Source organism: Cibotium barometz, chromosome 29 (genome assembly GCF_041138505.1).
Source record: "Cibotium barometz isolate CiBa-2024 chromosome 29, ASM4113850v1, whole genome shotgun sequence".
Classification (NCBI taxonomy): Eukaryota; Viridiplantae; Streptophyta; class Polypodiopsida; order Cyatheales; family Cibotiaceae; genus Cibotium; species Cibotium barometz.
This window is the reverse complement of record NC_141074.1, coordinates 11711140-11731488: the sequence shown is the minus strand read 5'-3', so window position 1 is coordinate 11731488 and position 20349 is coordinate 11711140. Positions and strand designations below refer to the sequence as shown.

The 20349-nt window shown below is 41.3% G+C and overlaps 2 protein-coding genes across 2 annotated transcripts in view; one reads left to right on the top strand and one right to left on the bottom strand.

The window, feature by feature from the left end:
• The window catches only part of LOC147621844 (Transducin/WD40 repeat-like superfamily protein), a 61882-nt gene extending 53276 nt beyond the window's left edge, over positions 1-8606 (top strand). Inside the window, exons 4-9 of the mRNA XM_086822864.1 lie at positions 6506-6706; positions 6790-6897; positions 6979-7122; positions 7238-7486; positions 7564-7884; positions 8006-8606. Of these exons, the coding sequence (XP_086678990.1) occupies positions 6506-6706; positions 6790-6897; positions 6979-7122; positions 7238-7486; positions 7564-7884; positions 8006-8173 (1191 nt within the window). The 3' untranslated portion in view covers positions 8174-8606. The remainder of the gene's footprint in view (positions 1-6505; positions 6707-6789; positions 6898-6978; positions 7123-7237; positions 7487-7563; positions 7885-8005) is intronic.
• Positions 1-20349, bottom strand: part of LOC147621843 (phosphopantetheine adenylyltransferase 1-like) — a 164101-nt gene that overhangs the window by 98202 nt on the left and 45550 nt on the right. The window lies entirely within an intron of this gene.

Below are 20349 nucleotides of genomic sequence, written 5' to 3'. Positions count from 1 at the left end.
TGTAGAGACGAATTTAGATGAATGCAATGTAACTATATTAATGATGCAAATGAGATGTAATGCAATGTAACTATATTAATGAATGCAATGTAACTATATTAATGATGCAAATGATTACAATTGAGATGAGATCTGTGAACAGATCTATGATGCTGATGTTGATGTTTACGTCATGCTGAATCTACTGAACTTCTGACTTGATCAACTTCTGATCTGATGAATGAACTTGATATGATGACTTTGCTTATATATTATGCTTGGGATGCAGTCGACATATGCTATCAGCCTGTTGTGTGGACAAATATTCGCATTTAAATGCTGAAATTGCTGCGCTTTTGCTTGCTAATCTTGCCACACCTGCTGCCCACTGCACGAGCACCTAGCTGGCTGCTACACAAGGTCTGCTGCCAGCCGACAAGCCCTTATGTCTTCCCGTGATGGTAGTGATGATGATGGTGGTGCTGGCTTGTCACTGTGCAACCCGAAGGGTGTGCACGTGACAGCTAGTCAGGGCGCAAGTGTGTCATCTCGGCATGGGAGATGTGCTCGGTGGTGAGTCCTTGATGATCTAGTGCTTGCCCATTATGTAGTCTACGAATGGCCGTGACTACCATGCCTGGTGTGAAGAAAGTGGAAGCGGTGGGGCAGGGGAGGGTAGAGGTGGGTGGTCGGGCATGTGATAGAAAGAGTGCATACGAGTACCAAGTGTCTGGGCGTGGGGGGGCAGTGCTCACGGAGTTCTCTCCAAGTGTCCTTGCAGGTAGGCCCTAGGAAGAGTCGACCGCTCTGGCCGCCTTCGACATTTCATTCCGGCCATCCGTCGTCTCCCGTGTGTACCCGCCATCGACTCCAGCGCCGTGCTCGCCATGCGCCTACCGCTTCCGTATGCTGTTCGCGCCCAACGCTGCCGCCTCTTGGCCTGACCGCTCTCTGTGCTGAAGCCCCGGCGGCTGCCCTGCCGACCAGACCATAGACGCGCTTATTGTTGCTGCTCGCTTGTCGACTTTGCAACTCCAGCAACTCCCTGCTGCTCAGACCCCCGGTGGCATGACACTCGCCCAGCGCGTGACTCCGACTGGCCCGACACCTGCCTCGTCAGCTGTGTGCGCCCTCCTCGACACCTGCAGCTCCGGCACTCTCTGCCTGCCTCCACCTGGCTGCCACGTACATGCACCCGCTTGTAGCTCCAAGTGCTTCTCCTCGTTGAGTTCCCAGCTCCACCGGCTCCCACCGTCAGCTCTACTCGCCTGTGTGCTTCCCGCCTAACATCATTTACACTCTGCAACTACAAGGTATTCCTAGTACACATTTTTGGTCAAACCCAAATACAAAATTTGCAGCCATTTCAGTGCAGGTCATATGCAGATTTTCAAGACACTTCTGTGCAAGTCAGATTCAAAGGAAAGTTGCAGGTGCAATTTAGGGGATTTCTCAATTTGAGGCAAAATTGAAAATTGCAATTTGGGGGTTTTCAAAATTGAGGTCAAAATCAGCAAATTGAACCTCTTTCAGTTGCAGAAATTTGGGGCTTTTGTGAAAATTGGCCAATTAGATGCACATTGAAGCGATTGGAGTGCATAAAAATTGGGGATTTTCAGATTGGAGTTTGTAATTGGGCATTACAGCTGTGATTTGTCGCGTATGTATACACATTGTGTGTAATTGGACAATTTGGTGCAAGTTTGCACTTGCTTTGGTTTGCAGGCATACATTTGCACAAGACATTTGGTTGCCTGGCAGTGCACATTGGTGCTTGGTTTGCTTGCAGATATATTTTGTTGACATGGCACGGAATGCTACAGATGTATTTGGTGTGCTCACCCAGGAGGACAAGCTGGATGGATCTAACTACTCTCTCTGGAGTTTCATGATCCGTAATTTGCTGGTAGCCAAAGGGCTTTGGGGCATCGTGTGTGGTGATGACACACGCCCACTTACATTACAGCCAGCCACGCCTCAAAGGGGAGGTGCTCAAAGAGCTCCTGATGTAGAACCTGCTCCCACACAAGAGCAGAAGAGATGGGACTCTAGAGATGCACAGGCCATGTCATTGATAGCCCTTTCAGTGAAAAGGACTATTATTCCGCACATTCGTTCTTGCAAGACATCGAAGCTTGCGTGGGACACATTGGAAGCAATGTATCAGGTACGCAACGAGGCAAGAGTTGCTACTTGAAGAGGCAATTGGATCTTCTTTCTGTGGATGAGGGTGACTCCATGGCAGATCATCTCACCAAAGTGAAAGATTTGCAGGAACAATTGCTCAACATTGATGAGGTTATCCCAGACAGACAGATGGTCACCAACACTCTTCATTCTTTACCGCCTTCCTACTACTGGGGCTTTCACACCTCTCTCAACCTCTCAATGAGAGGAGGTGGTGATCCCGTCACTTTTGAAGAGCTCGTGGGTTTACTCTTGCAGGAAGAGCAAACAAGAGCAAACTTATCGAGCAACCGTGGTGGAGACACGGCATTTACAGCCAAGGATAAAGGTAAAGCAAAGAGCTTTAAGCATAGGGGACAACAGTCTAGCAAGGCTGGTCATGGACAGCCCTCTTCTGGTGGTGAAAAGTCTGACAAAGGGGATGCAAACAAGCCCAAAAAAGAAGGGCAAATGTGACTACTGTCATAAGCCTGGACACTACATCAGTGAATGTAGGAAGCAGATTGCAAAAGAGAAAAGGAAAGAAGCAGGTAATGCAGTAGCAGACTCTTCTGATGACAAAGCACAGCAATCAGCTAATGTAATCCAGGAAGAGTACACTTTTTTGGTCACATGCACTAGTGGCACACCAAGTGCTTCAGATACTGATATGTCTTGCATTGCATCTGATAGACAGAATGCATCATGGTATTTCGATAGTGGTGCTTCGAGCCACATCACTTCATGCAAAGATGTATTTCAGCACTTGGTTTATGCTTCAAATGGCCGCACTGTATCATGTGCAGATCATACCACATATCCAATAAAGGGAATTGGCAATGTCATACTTATTGCAGCCAATGGTGCCAATATATGTATGAAAAATGTATTGTATGTGCAGGGATAAAGAAAAATCTGCTCTCCGTCTCAGCCATAAACGACCAAGGTTTAAAGGTTGAATTTGAAGATGGAAAGTGTTTGGTAAAAGACCCATCAAAGGGTTATGAAATAGTCACTTCTGGAACACGATACAAAGGCTTGTATAAGCTGGACAGCTATGACAAGCGCACTTATGATGCAAATACAGTGGCTGTCCACACTCTTGCTATGCATGATGCAGAGCTATGGCATGCTCGTTTTGGGCATGTAAATTTTCAGAGTTTGATGCTTTTGCAAAAGCATCATATGGTTGATAATATGCCGCCTCTTGAGTCTCCACCAAGACATGTGTGGGAGGGGTGTATTTTGGGAAAGATGCAATGAAAACCATTCCCCAAAGATGGAGCTATTAGAGCTGAAAGTAAATTACAGGCCATACATAGTGATGTATGTGGTCCAATGCGGACACCATCCATAGGGGGGCATCTTTACTTTGTCACATTCATTGATGACTACTCCAGGTAAAAGGGCATCAAACACCAATGTACTGTGCCTTATACACCGCAGCAGAATGGTGTAGCTGAAAGGAAAAATAGATCTCTCATGGAGATGGCAAGATGCAAAAAGCACAAAAGTTGCCTCACAAATTTTGGATTGAAGCTATAATGTGTGCAACTCATGTGTTGAACAGGTGTCCAACAAAAGCTTTGAAAACCATAACACCATTTGAGGCTTGGTATAGCCGAAAGCCAACAGTGTATTATATGCGTACATTTGGGTGTTTGGCATATGCACATGTGCCAGAACAACTCCGAACAAAGGTAGATGACAAAGCAATTAAATGCATTTTTGTGGGCTACAGCAATGAAAGCAAAGGATACCGTCTTTATAATCCAACTACACGAAGGATTTTTGTCAGTAGAGATGTGGTATTTGCTGCTGAAAATTCAGAACAGCCCATGTACAGCTTGTATAAAAGCAATGATACAGGCATACAGGACATGTTTGATGGACTTTTACCCATTGCAATTAGGGGGGATTCAGATCAGCCAGCCCCAACACAAAAAAAATCCTCATGTAGAACATGTGGAACAGCTAGCCATTCAGTCCCCTTCTATGGAAGAAGTGGAAGATCTTGTCAGGGAAGAGCAAACAGCCATAGACACAGCCAAGTCAGTGCCAAGATGGTTGCTGAAAACTTTGCAAGAAAGCAAACTTGTAGCTCCACTCACAGGTAGAACAAGGGCTAGTTCCAGCCATGCATTATATATACATCGTAGGGAGTCTGCATTAGCAATGGGTGGTCTCTTTGATTCAGAAGAGCCTTCTTCTTATGAAGAAGCACATGAAAATGAGCATTGGTTGCAAGCTATGCAAGCTAAAATTTTCTTTATCATGAAGAACAATACATGGGATCTTGTGGAATTGCCTAAAGGCAAGCATGTCATTGGAACAAAGTGGGTGTACAAAGTCAAAAGAAAGTCTGATGGTACTATTGACAGGTACAAAGCAAGACTTGTGGCTAAAGGCTACTCCCAGAAAAAGGGAATAGATTATCCCTTCAGTACAGTTTGGACTCCCCTTTTTTCCGGTTGTCTCACGAGGATACCAACCGGGTTATCCGGTCAGATCTTCTTAGCCTCTACACACATTGCACATGGATCACACCCCCGGAGCTCCCCACGAAGATGCACTTTTACAAAGACCACTTCCTCACACTCACTGAGGATGGATTCATCCAGCAACCGGGCTACTTGAGTGTTCACATGTCCCATGCAATGCGGATTGCAATTGGCCAGATACGGGTTTCTTCCCACCGCCTTAGAGTGGAGATAGGTAGAGCTGAGCGCATCTTCATAGCTGGGAAGCTCGTACGGACACCCAGAGAGGAGAGGATCTACCGACTATGCCTCACAGAGGTTGAGACGGAGGAGCATTACATATGCCGCTGCCCAGTATACTATGAGATCCGCGGGAGGTTTCACTGTCTATTTCGTGAGGGATTCGATCCACTCTCCAAGATCATTGACTTCCAGGACCAGCGTTGCGTGGGCCTCTTCCTGCTTGAGCTCCGCAGACATAGGGACACCTTCTTGAGACACAGGCCCCAGCCACCCCGCCCCCTCCCTCGGCAGCCAACCATCACCAGTTTCTTCCGGACCCAGGAGGTGGAGGAAACCGACATAGTGGATCTTGTGGACCCTCCACGAGCTGCTCTGGACCTACCTCGCCCGAGAGGAGTTACCTCGGACCGAGCCTCTGCACTCCAGCGTGCTCGACGCCCTCGACCCCCCCGTCAGCCACGATCACCTCATTAGCTCCAGATCCAGGACATGCTCCACCGCCATTGAGCTACCTTTCCACGTGACATAGCTGAGGGAGACCTCTCGGCCATACTCGTCAACCCCATGCTTGACATTTTGGAGAGTGGTATACTATCTACTCGGAGCTGATGTTGCTCCCATGTTTTTATGTTTTAGTATTCCATGACGAGTTTCCATGGAGAGTTTCGGGGTGAGAGTTTTGTATCACCCCTGTGAGATAGCTATATTTATGTTTTCATTCTGTTTTATTTTCCATTCCATGATGAGATCTGCCATGGACATTATTGTACCACTTTGGTCTCATAGGCCCATTGGGTCTTTAGTAGACGCTTTCTCTCTCTCTCTCTCTCTCTCTCTCGCTCTCTCGCTCGCTCGCTCGCAAGATTAACGCACATTGGTTCCTATCTGCAAGGTTAACAAGGCCGGTCTACAAAGCTTCCACATGCTGCATGACCCAAGACCCAACCCTGCCATTTGTAAGCTCATAACTGCTCCAGTCATCCAGCCTTTTGCAAGCCCAAAAATAATATCTTAGAAGTCACTTAATTCGTTCATATCGGGCTAAAACCTTGGCCCCTTAGTCAAGCTGGTTTACACATGCTTAGGTTTCCCAAAAATAGTCCAAAACTACCCGGAACTATACGATATGTCCACGTGTCACCAAATTAATTGGTGCACATGATACTTTATTGAACTCATAGCATGTAAAAGATTAGGTGGCTCTTCAATCTCTTGCTCCACAACTTTCGAGGAGGAAGTTACAACCCACATGTAGATTGTAGAGAAATTTTTCTTGTATTTTAAAACACTTTGAGAATATCTGTGCACAATATCACCAGTTTTTGAAAAGAACAAAAAATGCCTAATTTTTGTAGTTTTAGAAAAAAAAGGAAAAAAACAAACGCGCACACACACACACACACACACACACGCATGCACGCATACGCGCGCACACATGCATATTATATATGAACTTCCTCTTTATATATATATATATATATATAAAGAGGAAGTTCATATAGAAAGGAGAGGATTACAAGAGAATTCAAAGGAGAGGGTATTCAAGACGAGGCTTTGAGTATCTAGACTATGATATGCCTGAAATGGAGCGCACTATAACTCAAGAAACAGAATTAACTGTCTTTGCAATGGTGCAGATTTATGACAGAGATGGACTCACTTTAGGTGAGTTTGTGAGAGGTGATATGTATATACGGGATTTGAAGAGCACGAAGGGCCATATCTCAGGATTGACAGGAGGGGAATGGCATCCGAAGGAGAAGCAGACTGTTTTAACGTCATCAGAGGATGGCTCTTTAAGGATTTGGGATGTTAATGATTTCAAGTCTCAAAAGCAGGTGCAGTGGGATAAAGGTTGTGTTTCCTTTGGTCTTCTTGTTGGAACTTTAGGAAGGTACTGATGGAAGGTGATGGTTTATAGGTTATCAAGCCCAAACTTGCAAGACCAGGGCGTGTACCGGTGACTGCATGTGCGTGGGGGTTGGATGGTAAATGTGTGGCAGGAGGTTTAGGAAATGGATCAGTACAGGTTTGTATATGTTTTCTTCTTTAGGAATTTGATTTGCCTCAGGGTATCGTTGGTCCTTCTACAGCTGCACTGCTATCTCAGGTTTGGAACGTTAAGGCAGGCTGGGGAAGCAGGCCAGATATATACATTGAGAAAGCACACGAAGATGGAGAAGACATCTCTGGGTTAAAGTTTTCTGCAGACGGGCATACACTGCTCTCAAGAAGTCTTGATGAGACTCTCAAGGTCATATTTGAGCAATCCTAGCCCTCATCATCCTTGTACCTGCAGAGCTTGTTATATCTGTTATTTTAAAGCTTTTTTTTACAGCACTTGTTAAGATGCTGTTGTTTTGTACCAGGTTTGGGACTTGCGCTCAACGAAAGCTCCTGTCAAAGTCTTTTCGGAGCTCCCGAATTCCTATGCACAGACAAGTGTAGCCTTCAGCCCCGATGAGCAGCTCATCTTGACGGGGACGTCAGTTGAGAAAGGTGGGACAGCAGGCGGGTTAATGTATTTATTCGACAAGAGGCGCCTCGAACTAGTCCGCAAAATTGGTGTGTCTGCCCATAGCGTGGTTTGCTGTGTTTGGCATCGGCGTTTGAACCAGGTACTGAGCCTTTTGAACCTAACTTTGCAACTGTATTTTATCAGATGACTCAAGGCAAGCTGCTTTGATATTCCCAGATTCTTGCAACTACTGGTGACAAAAAGGAGGGAGGTACTCACATACTCTATGACCCTGCTGTAAGTGAGAGGGGCGCCTTAGTCTGCATTGCGCGTGCTCCTAGGAAAAAATCTGCAGAGGATTTTGAGGCACGCCCTGTGATTCACCATCCACATGCACTCCCTCTGTTCAGGGATGAACCGAGCAGAAAGAGGCAGAGGGAGAAGGCCCGCAGTGATCCGTTGAAGTCTAAGAGACCAGATTTGCCAGTGACAGGGCCAGGTTTTGGTGGAAGGGTTGGTACAACCAAAGGCAGTCTCCTAACACAGTATCTCCTGAAGGTTGGTTTGGTGCCTGGAGGCACCCTCTACATCTTTTCTCCTTTGCTGTGTGTTTTTGATCTGATATTGTGATGATTTTAGTTCTCTAAAAAGAAAAGTTTTCACTTGCTTGTGGTCACAGGAGGGTGGTCTTATGAAGGAGACCTGGATGGATGAAGATCCTAGAGAAGCCATTTTAAGGCATGCAGAAGCGGCTGCAAAGGATCCAAAGTATATTGCACCTGCATATGCTGAAACTCAACCTCAGACCATTTTTGCTGCCTCAGATTCAGATTCAGAAGAGAAGTGAGGGCAATCAAAGAGTCAAATCATGGTTCAATGGTTTAATGCACATCACTCACAACCCAAAGAAGACACAAACTGTCAGTAGCTCTGGTTTGATGAGGCCTTTCTTCAAGGTCTTTTTTAAATCAGTCCTCTTTGAGAGGAATCTTAGTTGGAGTATTGTTAATGTCTTAGTTTTGTCCAAGTAGGTGACAGTTAATGCTCTGTACAGTGGAGTTTCATGGGTTTTTTTTTTTTTGGTTTAAAATGGTTCTAGCCCAAATATACACATATACAGCTATGCAAGTTGCAAGTGGCATTGCTCAAAGCTCCTACCAAAACTTGGTAGGTCATGCAACTTCTAAGTCTTCATGAGGCATATAAGAGGCATGGTACTCATCACCCATTTGGAACACCAACGTTTCCTTTCATCAATTGAGTGTTCTTCTAAGTTTTCACCTCGGCCCTTCTTATTGTAGCCTTTCAATATACTGAAATGTCTTATCAGTTTTCTAATTATATTGTAAACTTAGTGCTGAGAGAGAGAGAGAGAGAGAGAGAGAGAGAGAGAGAGAGAGAGATCCAGTTATTGATAGATAGTGTACTCATTCTTAGTCTCTTAGATCCTTTCATAATAGAGAGAGAGAGAGAGAGAGAGAGAGAGAGCGAGAGATCGATCTAGTTATTGATAGATCATGTGTTCTCATTCTTAATCTCTTAGACCCTTTCATAATCGTCTTTTTACACGTTCAATACCTCTCTCTCTCTCTCTCTCTCTCTCTCTCTCCACACACACACACACACACACACACACACACACACATTTCAGCTAGTCACTTGCATACAGAGGGTACAACATCTTGGGGACAGCCATGGGCCTTTGCTCATCCAAGTATTTACCATTGCAAAGGGGTGGATGACATTGCATGGCCTCTCCGTAGGTTCACTACCATTTTTAGTACTTACCTTAGCCCCATGCACCAAGTAGCTAGATATTGGTTGGTTACTAGAGATGCAAATGATTATTGAGGTAGGGACAGATTAGATGACATCTAGTATATATATACTCATAATACATGGATACATTTGGATTCTTTTTTACAGAACGAGCATCTGTTGAGACCATGTTTTCACAGTGATAATAGATTGTTCATCTAGATGCCATGATATTTAGGAATTCATAGGCCATATGTACTTACAATTTCCATGGGCTAGATTAAAGTATCACTATAAGAAATTTGGGTGAAGTGGCATCAATGTATGTGGCGATAGCTAGCAGTATTTAGGATATGTGATATGTAGATGATTGAGACGGGAAAATGTGCTATGTATGAGACTAGGATTGAGGAACACAGCCCATTGTGGAAGATCGACTGTAAGTGGATGAGCTTGAGGAGGTATTGTAGCTAGAGCATATTGTTTTTCATAACGAGCGGGAAAACACCGATCACTCTCACTTTAGAGGGATTATTCCTCTTTGTTAAGTCACAAAGTTTGAGGGCCAAGATGTGGTAATTTCTCGTGGATAAAGTAAATAGACGCGAGCAAAGAGTCTTGAGAGGAGAGGAAGAGACACAAGAACACTAAACTAGAGATCATGCTGACCACTTCGTAGGTTAACACGATTTCATCCACGATCTATTTGAGGTGCTTTGCTATCTTACTCGCTCGAAAAGGGCACTTATCTTTTACAAGGTAGTGTTGGAACATATAACGTGGCCTTACCTTTGAGCTTAAAGTCAAATAGAGAAATTGTAACGACTTTGTATATATACTTGCTTAAGATTAGTAACGGATTTTAAATTTGGCCAGGTTAGTCTGAAAACAAGTCACTTGTATATACGTCACTAGTCACTTGTACAAGTGACTAGTGTGAAAACTACTAGCACTTGTATATAAGTCATTTTTGTGTTAGTTTCTTCTTCTTCCTTCTCCTTTTGTGATAGAGAACCACCACGATGAATCTCTTTTTGCCTCCATCTAGCTCCCATTACCATGGAATACTCCGGTGTGACAACAGAGCGAGGATGTGATGAACGAGCTAGCACTACTAGGAAGTTGCAATTATGGCTCTTAAGATGAGGCCCAATGACACATGCTTCGGCAAGAATAAGGTAAGCTCTTGACTTGAACATATTTGGCATTAGTCGATGGGGACTAGCCTAGGGCTTAGCTTCGATTTATCCCCGTCAATTCCAAGCTATTGTGATCACTCAATATTGAGGAGGTCACACTATGAAAAAAACGTATGGTGTTGGAGTCTTGGATGTGTTAGTTTTGTTGTTTTTTATTTTGATTTGAAGCTTGTTGCATTAGGCCATTCTATTTTCATCTCTTGGAAGGGTAAAACCTTGATTTCATTAGCCTTTTGCGTAATTTTGGAGCCCATAAGGCTTTGATCTTGTTGCTTTAAGCCAAGAAATAGCTTGGCAATTGTGATTAGGAGTGGAATCCACTCCAAAAACATGAGCATTAAGCTTTATTAGTTTTGGATTAGAGTGGGATATTTAATTATGTTCATGCATTTCATAAAATTTTCATGCATTTTGAATTGGTAGCTTAGAAGTATACATTAAAAAAACACTTATTTATTTGTATAATTGTCATTAACTAGGATTAGGATCCTTAATCACCTCTCATCAAGTTCAAAAACTCTCAAAAACTCTAAAAACTAGGTCAAACTAACTCTCGGGTTAGGAGACGTGACCCCAGAGTTTTGTGAAGAAAGACGTGTGTTTGGATACGTGAGCCTGTAGACATGAGCTTGGAGACGTGAGCCTGTAGAGATGACCTTGTAGACATGAGCCTAGATACGTGATCCTGTAGACGTGAGTCGAGGTTACCTAATATTGTACCAACCAATTATTACTGCCTTAAAGACTTGTAAAGGACATATCTATACATATTCCTTAAGGATTTTCTAGTCATACAATTTGTACCAGCTAAAAATCCAAGGACATTAAAGTAATAATGATTTTTCAATAATTGCACACCAATCCTGTCACACATGCTTATTACATAAAAGTCCATGTCCCACGTACGCCTATTTAATAAAAATAAAATACATGAGCCCAATTCATATAAAAAAGATGTGAGCCTACGTAGATACATGAATATATAGATATGAACCTGCATACATGAGAAGTGAGCATGCAGACGTGACTTGCATACGTGAGTCTGGAGACACGAGTCTACAGACATGAACCTACATATGTGGTTTGCTAAATGCTGGAAATGACAATACAGTCCACTATAGTGCATCATGGAACCCGAGGAAGAGTGAAGAAGCAATGTGCGATGGGACTATCTCAAGCCATAGAGATTCACAAGGGCATTCACATAATGTGTCCTTAGTCGCAAGCTTGCAACCTCAAAGCTAGGCAAGCATAGGATAAGTGCCATTAGAAACCACACAGCCCAAACCCGTAAAGCAAGAAATCCCAAATCGTGAAACAAAGAGTTTTGGTGCAATCATTCCCTTACGTTCCATCGTCACATGAATGTGCAGAAGACATACTTAGGATACCTAGAGGCTCAGAGCTAATCAAAACAAAACCAATCCACATCTTAGGGATAATGTCGAAATTCGATGGAACTAGAGATCCCATATTCAGTATCTAGAGAAGTTTGACAAAATTTGATGAAACCAGAGATCCCATTCAGTATCTAAAGAAGTTCAAAGGACATGGAAAGGATTGATGATCTCACTAAGAATTGTTTAATGAGATGATAAATGGGTCTTTTTTTCCTTTTTCGTTCACTCGTTTTGTAATCCATGTCCTAGATTTTAGATGTTCACAAAGCCGGCCATATAAGGTTGAATATATAATGAGAACATGTTTTTGGCACCCCATAAGTGTGTTGAGATAGCAAGCTCAACTAGTGCTGTGGACACTAATGACCCGCCTGGGTGATAGCTTTCGCACTTATGCCATTGGCATGGTTGGTGAGATTATGGTTGATATGCCGCAAGTGGATGACACGCTGTGTGATAACCACTTTGGACTACTAGAGTTATGGCACAACTCATATAGTCGTGTTCATACTATGGACTGACCATTGTATGTTATTGTAGGAGAGTACTTTCCCTTATAGTATATACTCTTATCTTTTAGTTATATAGTTGTAGAGAAGAGAAGAAAATAGAAGAAAAATCAGCCATCTATCTCTCTCTCTTGTGTGTGTGTGATTTGCTGGCAAGGAACTCAAGCTCTCTTTCTCTCCCCCGCATTCTCTTTGTGGTATATCAGAGCTCCGGTTCGTGTGAGAACTAAGGAGGCAAGCAAGAGGTAAGAAAAAAGCAAGCAAGGAAGTGGTACACATGTAACAGCATCATCATCTCTTCCGCTTTACGACACCCCTTAAGTAGCTCCACGAGAGCTACACATCTTCAATTAAGGAGCTACATATCTTCGATTGAGAAGCTACACTTTGTACTAAATTCTTGCACCCAAAATTGCATTTCGGGCGCGTTTTGGTCTTCGTTCACTCACTACAAGGTGTTTTTGATAGTTTCAAGAAGTTTTGATTGAGAACTGTCTCTGGTCGAAATTTGGTTATTTGCAGTGCAACAGTGCATTTTGGGAGTGCAGACAGTGTTTGCACATGTATTGCTAAACCTGGGTGTATGTACATGTACTCTGGTCACATTTGGTGACATACAGGTTGTGTTGAAGTATTGCAGCAGTCACAGAAGATACTGTTTGTGTTACTGGTTACATACAAAAATTATATGTTTGCAGATTTCTGGTTATTGGAAGCAAACATGTTTGCTGACAGACTCAATCAAATTATCAGTGAGAGAAGCTAGACAAGAAAAACTTCCATGCTTGGAAGTTCAGAATGATTAATTTCTTGATGGATAAAGGACTTTAGGACTATGTTGAAGGAGACAATGAGGAGCCTTCAGAGTTATTTGAAAAGAATACCACTCTAGCAGATATAAAGGCATTCAAGGAATGGAAGCAAGGTGCAAGGAAAGTCATGTATTGGCTTTCAATCAGTGTCACAGACACAATGATAAAACACATACAGGATGCCAATACTCCAGCTTGCGTGGTAAAATCTGGTGTAGATTTTCTAGACCAACACAAAGGCAAGAAAACTGCAGCTAAAACAACAGCTGCATACTATGGAGAAGAAAAGCATGTCGATCAATGAATATGCTTTAAAGATCAAGGACATTGATCCCTTGGGTCTATCAATATATCAGTGGAAGATGATGATTTAGTGAGCATCTGTCTAAATGGGCTTGGTAAAGAGTGCAAGCCATTCAAGACCTCCATTGCAGTTAGGGAGAATGCTCCCAACTTTTGGGACTTAGTGTCTATGCTGATCATAGAAGAAAAGTCTCTTGATGAGGACTCTTCTTCACAATGTAAGAGCACATCAAATATATGGTATGTGGATTTTAGCACTTGTAACCGCATGACCAGTCATGGTCAATGGTTTGAGACATGTAGAAAATGAAAAAACAAGGTTATGTAGAAACAGGTGATGATACCGATTATCCCATTTTGCATGTTGGTAAAATACCATTGTCTATGCAGGATCGAAAAATGAAGTACATGACAGATGTACTTCATGTTTCAAATATTACAAAAACCTGGTTTTTGTTGGATAGATGGTTGAGTAGGGTCTACAAGTAAGGTTTAATCCTAAAGGATGTTTTGTGAAAGATTTCAAAAATCAGTGTTTGCAACAAAAGGTAACAAAAATAGCAGGATGTTTACTTTGGATGTAAACATGCCTGGGGTAAAGGCAACCATGTTTGCGCATGGAACAAGTCTCATTGCAAATATTGACATATGGCACAACCGCATTGGTCATGTGAATATACAACGGTTGGAGTCTAAGCAGGCTCAAAATATTGTTGCGGGTTTGCCAAAGTTTAAGGTTAATGGTATGCATAAAGCATAAAGTATGTGAAGCATGCCAGCTTGGTAAGTAGACTAAACATGCTTTCTCACATGAAAAGCATGTGAGTGCAAGGCCATTAGATGTTATACATTCAGATGTATGGGGACTAACCAAGACTGTAACAATTACAGGTTGCATGTATTATGTTAGGAAAGTGTGGGTTCATTTCATGAAGGAGAAAAGTGAGGTGTTTGCTCACTTTCAAAGATTTGAAGTCTTGGTCAAGAAGAAAAAAGATATATAAATAAAATGCCTGAGATCAAATAATGGGGGATAGTATTTCTTCAACGAGTTCAGTGATTTCTTGAGAGATCATGGAATCAAGAGACAGTTTATATGCAAGTACACTCCACAACATAATGGTGTCGCAAAAAGAAAAAATAGGTACATTGCAGAAACGACATGTGCCTTGATGTCTGAAAAGAATGTCACATTATTTTTGGGCTTGCGCATAGAGTGTATTAGGTTTAGTTTGCATCCATTACATCAAACAATGCAATAGAATGTAATTTTTAGTGGTTTTTAGCTCTCTTTAGAGTTAAACATAGAGCTAAAATCATTAATTTTAGTGGTTTTTAGCTCTCTTTAGAGTTAAACATAGAGCTAAAATCATTAATTTTTTTTTTGATTTGTATGTTTTTTGTTTGATTTGTATGCATTAGAGTGCTAGCAAGCATTAGGAGTAGCTTAATTCTTTAAAAAATCCTCAAAAATGTTAAAAAACTCTTGAAATCGACTAATCTTTCTTAATTGACTATTTTTGTCATTAAGTGTGATTAATCTAGTTCAAGAGACAAAAAGATTAAAAAATGTGTTTCTTTTGGGTTGAAATTGATCATGTGAGAGGTCAAAATTAATGTTTTGAGAGTATCTAGATGCATCAAAACACGTAATTACATCAATTTCTTCATCAATTGGATGAATTTTTCTCACTTTTGCTTAATTTTACGCTTACTTTTGCATAGAGAGAAGAGACTAAAATTAAGAGTTTAATTAATTTTTAAATTTAGATTAATTTACAAATTTGTTGATACACATAGCTTAGCAATTTCATGCTGCTCTATCCAATCATGTGATCAATGGTGTGAATTAATTACTGATTAGTGGTTAATTAGAGTCCTTGATTAGTCTTAAAGAGAGAAAGGTTAGTGAAAGGATTGATTTATGATTATTTTTTAAGCACTTTTTTACATAACTCATTAAGGCTAATGAGCATTGAATTAAAAGATGCCAATGAGTTGTCAAGAAGTTCATTTTGGGGGTTATTTATGAAGGGTGTAAGGGGATGTCATAAAAGTGTTGACTTTTTTGATTCCCACTTGCTTTTTTGAAAAAATGGCCATATCTCTCCAATTTAAAATTCAAATATTTTTCCCCAAACAAGGAAATTCGAATTTCCCTCTAGACTAAAAAAAACAAAAACCATGAAACACCTAGTTCGCGTCGTGACCCATACTTGCTATTTCATGTCGTGAAACAACTCCCACGCGAAAAAAATCCCTTGAACCACCTAGTTTATGTTGTGAACCGTACTTGCTATTTCACGTGAAACAACCCCACACCGCCCAAAAAATAAATAAATCCCGTGAACCACCTAGTTCATGCCGTGAACCATACCTGCTGTTTCACGTCATGAAACAGATCATGTAAACCATCTAGTTCATGCCGAGAACCGTACCTACTATTTTACGTTGTTAAACAGTCCTGTGTCCAAAAAGAAATAATAATTCAAATTTAATAAAATTTGTGAAGTCGGTTTCACGCTGTAAAATGCACCCTGCTGTTTTACGGATTAGCATTGCACGTTTTAAAAAAAATGTGAACTGCACCGTGCTATTTCATGTCGTGAAAAGGGGGTCCATTTGGATATCAGTCTTGTCTGAAGGTCCTTATCTCCTAAACTGTGAGTCCGATGAATGCATTCTAGTGCTCATCGGAAAGCCGACATCGACCTCTTCGAAATTGGCCTAAGAGTCCGAGGAAAAAATTGATCATTTTGGCCTCCGACCAGTAGCCTTAAAGTTTGACTTGAAAATTGAGGCAAAAATGGCCCTTGAAGCACAAAATGGCCCTTGAAGCACAAAAAACTGCCTGAAACAACCAAAAAATGATTGTGAAGTATATTTGGGCTACTTTTTGAGGGTCTAAACGACGAAATCACGAAAAACTCAAAGAGACAAAGTTGTAGTACTCCAAAAATACTACAACTCTCTCATATAGATTTTTCCAAATTCCTATTGAGAACACATTCAAAAACGAACTGCAAAACGGAGAAACTAAATGATGCTCAATTGAAGAGATGTTTCATGATAGGCATTAAAAAAAACAGCTTATACAATTTGATCATTGTATCCAATCCAAACACATTCGACTAATGTTGTAAAGAAGCAATATGTTTAGATGACAACATGATGGAGGATGATCTTGATATGAGATGTCTCTCATCTAAACTAAGTGAAGCAATGGCTACAAAAAAATTGATCTCAGAATTGTCATTCCCTGAATTCTACAATGCCTTACTTAAAAGCCTTGAACTAAAACACCCAAGAGAGGATGAGCTCCCTCAAGAAAATACATCCTTAATGCCTCTCACAGTGGTGGACCTAACGCCTTGTGTTCTTTGCCACCATTACCATTCTAATCCCCAATGTGCATACCCTAAGCCTCTTTCAAATTTTCCAACATCGCAAGGCTTTATGTCACGACACACCGAAATGTCCTAATTCACCACAATTACCTCAAAACTTCCATCTCCCGTGACCCAAACAAACACAATTCAAAGGGTTGAAACTGCTTAAGAAATAGTTCAACGAACACTTCAGTGTTTCTATTGTCGTGGACCACACAAAGTAGCAAACTGCACAGTTTGGAATACTTCCATGCCCACAATCACTGACACCTTGCAACCCATATGTGAACGATGTGGAATCGATCACATATTCTTCCAAGATTGCTCAAGGCGAGTTGCTTCACTGCAACCTATCTCACAGAATACAACTCTTAACATCTTGAGTGTACAAAATGGGCAATTGTCCACAGTATCCTTGAATGTGCTTACACGCTTGCAAGCTAAGGCACGAGAAACAATAAAAAAGAATGCAAAAGAAAATAGTTCGAAATGGGTAGAGGAACATGCTTTAAAGAAAAAACCAAAAGAAAAAGCAAAACTGTCTAAACCTAAGAAAAACAAGGACAATCAAACTGTCAAAACGAAGGTTGAAATAAAGGACACAAGGGAAAAGAGCCTGTAGAGGACCTAACCCCAATAGAGAAAAAAGCTACACATGATGCAGAAGCATCCACCTCAAAGGCTACCACACAAACCACAACACCCACATGTGTGACACAGGATATAAGAGCCCGAAAGAAAGTTCGTTCTCATCCCATGGGCAAACCTAATGAAAACCCAATGATCCAAGGAAAGTCAGAAGATGATATAAGTTCTAGTACGCCACTTAGTGTGGATGAACCAAGTTCTTATTAGTCACTAAGTGCACCTCATAGACCAATCAAGAAACTAGAACCCACCCAACCACCCCGACTTGAAAATCATGATCACATGACATATGCGGAACGCAAAAAGCAAGCTCAGGAGAGCATACTTAGCATTGTTGAGTGTCATACAGGATCACCAGTTGTGATTAAACATTGTAATGTCAACCCTACAAAAGTTACCGAAATACAAGAACCAGAGGAGTATCGCTTCCCTTTTCAAGAGGAAGAAGTACTCTCTAAAGAAGAGTCATTAGAGGCAGATTGCATGAATGATGCGGTTGAAAAAGCACGTGTGGAATTTGATGAATCCCTTACAAAATTAAAGCAGTCTCTCAAATCCTCAATTGGAGGAGTGCTCTTCTCTCATGGTGGTGAAGCTAGTACAGCTTCAACCCTTGCATCTTAAAAGGCTAAACATGAGTTATACCAAGACATCAAGAGCTACATAGAACAGGACTGTGAGGATTCACAAGTTTCCAAGCAAACCTCAGTTAGAATTGTCAAAGGACTTAAGTGTGCCATTGTACATATTGGGTACTATTGAAAAAGCTGAGAGCCAAAAAAAGGATAAAAGTGAATGGGAATATGAAACCGAAACGGGATCTGAAGTTGAAACAAAAATTGAAACATCCATGATTCCTCTTGACGATTCTATCATGGTATGGTTGGATTTTCTTACGCGGGTAATGATGTTAAGCGTAAATGCGCATTGATTAGTCCTCGAGAGCTAGTCATAACATCATGACAATAGACACTTGGGTGTCATTTGGGACAACCTCAAATCATCCCTAAAGACAATTCCCAACAAGCACATCAAAAAGTCCCCTAATCTTGCACAAAGAAAGAAACCTCAGCACCAAAAGCATCAACTACCAATTTACAATGTTCATCAAAGATGGGTGCATGTGCACGTGCTTCAACAATAAGGATACTATGATGGTAATCCCGTCATATGGTTGCCAAAGTCGAACAAAGTGAAGACAGCCTCACCACCAACTTCAACCCAAAGAGCTTCATCTAAAGTTTGATGAGAATGGAGGCCCACACAAGACCAAGCAAGCCGCTCAAAAAATACACAAGAGCTTGTGTGTTCATTCAAACCCAAAGGCAACCAGCGAGAAGCTATACCTACGGCCTCGACAACCTTAACCCATAAATGCAAGATTCAATTTTCATGTCTACAATAGAGACTTATTTATGAGTGCATTAAAGACAAAATCACAAAGCTCTTTTTACTCCTTTGGGGATGAGAAGCATAAGTATAGAAGTTACGCTCTGTAGACATAAGAACCTATTCTCTACAATAGGTAGTAGCACACAAGAACTTGTTACTCGCAAGGTGGTAGGAAAAAAAAAGGAAAAAAAAAAGAAAAAAGAAAAAAAAGAAAAAAAGAAGAAGAAAACCTTTATAAAAAAAAGACAAACACAAGGGAGTCAAACATATGCCCTACCTAAAAATGGTAGAATATCACAAGCCACTCCCAATGATCTTCAATAGCCATTAAATTTTTGTTAAGCTTTTAGCTTACTATTCTTTTGGCTAAGTTAATGTAGTCGCTACTCCATGAGTATATATCCATACTCATGCATTGGAGGACATATGCACCAGAGCCTCATCATCACAACCTTCCAGGTACATCTCTAGATGGGGAGGCCATGGTGGACAAAAGCCTGGTCACTGGTACAACCCATCGCCTAGAACTTTCCTTCAAGTTGTAAACCTCTCCAAACACAAGTCTTCACAACACATGGGTCTCTAATCCTTAGTGAAGATATCTATATTAGCCTCGCAAGTCGACGTAATTCTTTCATGCCTCGCCAATGAGTGGTTACTTCAACAAGTAGCAACTCAATCAGAGTCCAATTGACTCCTTTAATGTACTTCATGTATATTTGCCTCATAAGAGAACTTAAATGTACATAAAAGCATAAAAAGCACATAGGAAGAAGCATGCAGGAACAGGTCCTACTCACCACCATTTGGCAAGAATCCTGCCACAAAAAGTGACTTTATCAAAGGGCAATTTATTCAAATAATGAATGTCGCTCTTTAATGAATCAAATAAGGAACTGAGAAACACAATCTTATTCTGATGATTTTGTCTATGTTCCTCTGGATCCTCCTTCTCTTCTCCCCCATTATTAACATCTCTTAGTTTCCCAACTAACACAAATCCCTTGTAACTCTTCTTATGATTGCAACAAAAAAAAAACAATGTGAGCAAAAATATCCCAAAAAAAGCTCCCAAAAATATAAAAATGCAATCATAACCCCCCCATCCCATTAGGAATTTATGCTAACCTCTAACCTTTTCATTTACAAAGTAGCCTTTCTTATTCCTTTCGGAAGAATAAAGACAACTGAACAAAGCTTGCCAATTCTCCCCAAACAAAGGTCTTCAATGCGATCACAAGGACGCGATCGGCATCAAGAAGGGGGGAATGTTAACCCATTTCTAGGGTCAACAAGAGCTACTGCCATTATCTTATATCAAGGAGTCAAGGTAGATACAACAAAAGGTCATACATTCAAGATATGGCCCCCCCCCATCCAGAGATGTACTTGGAAAGTTGTCTCGATGATGAGCCTTGTTAACCCATTTCTATTGCAATAAGAGCTACTACCATTATCTTATATCAAGGAGTCAAGGTAGATACACCAAAAGGTCATACATTCAAGATATAAAGCAATGGCGTCCAAATTTACGACTTGGACAGGTGCTCGTAATGATTTGATGGAATACTTATGGCAATTCCCGCTTCAAGAGTGTGTGGTAGCAAGTTAGG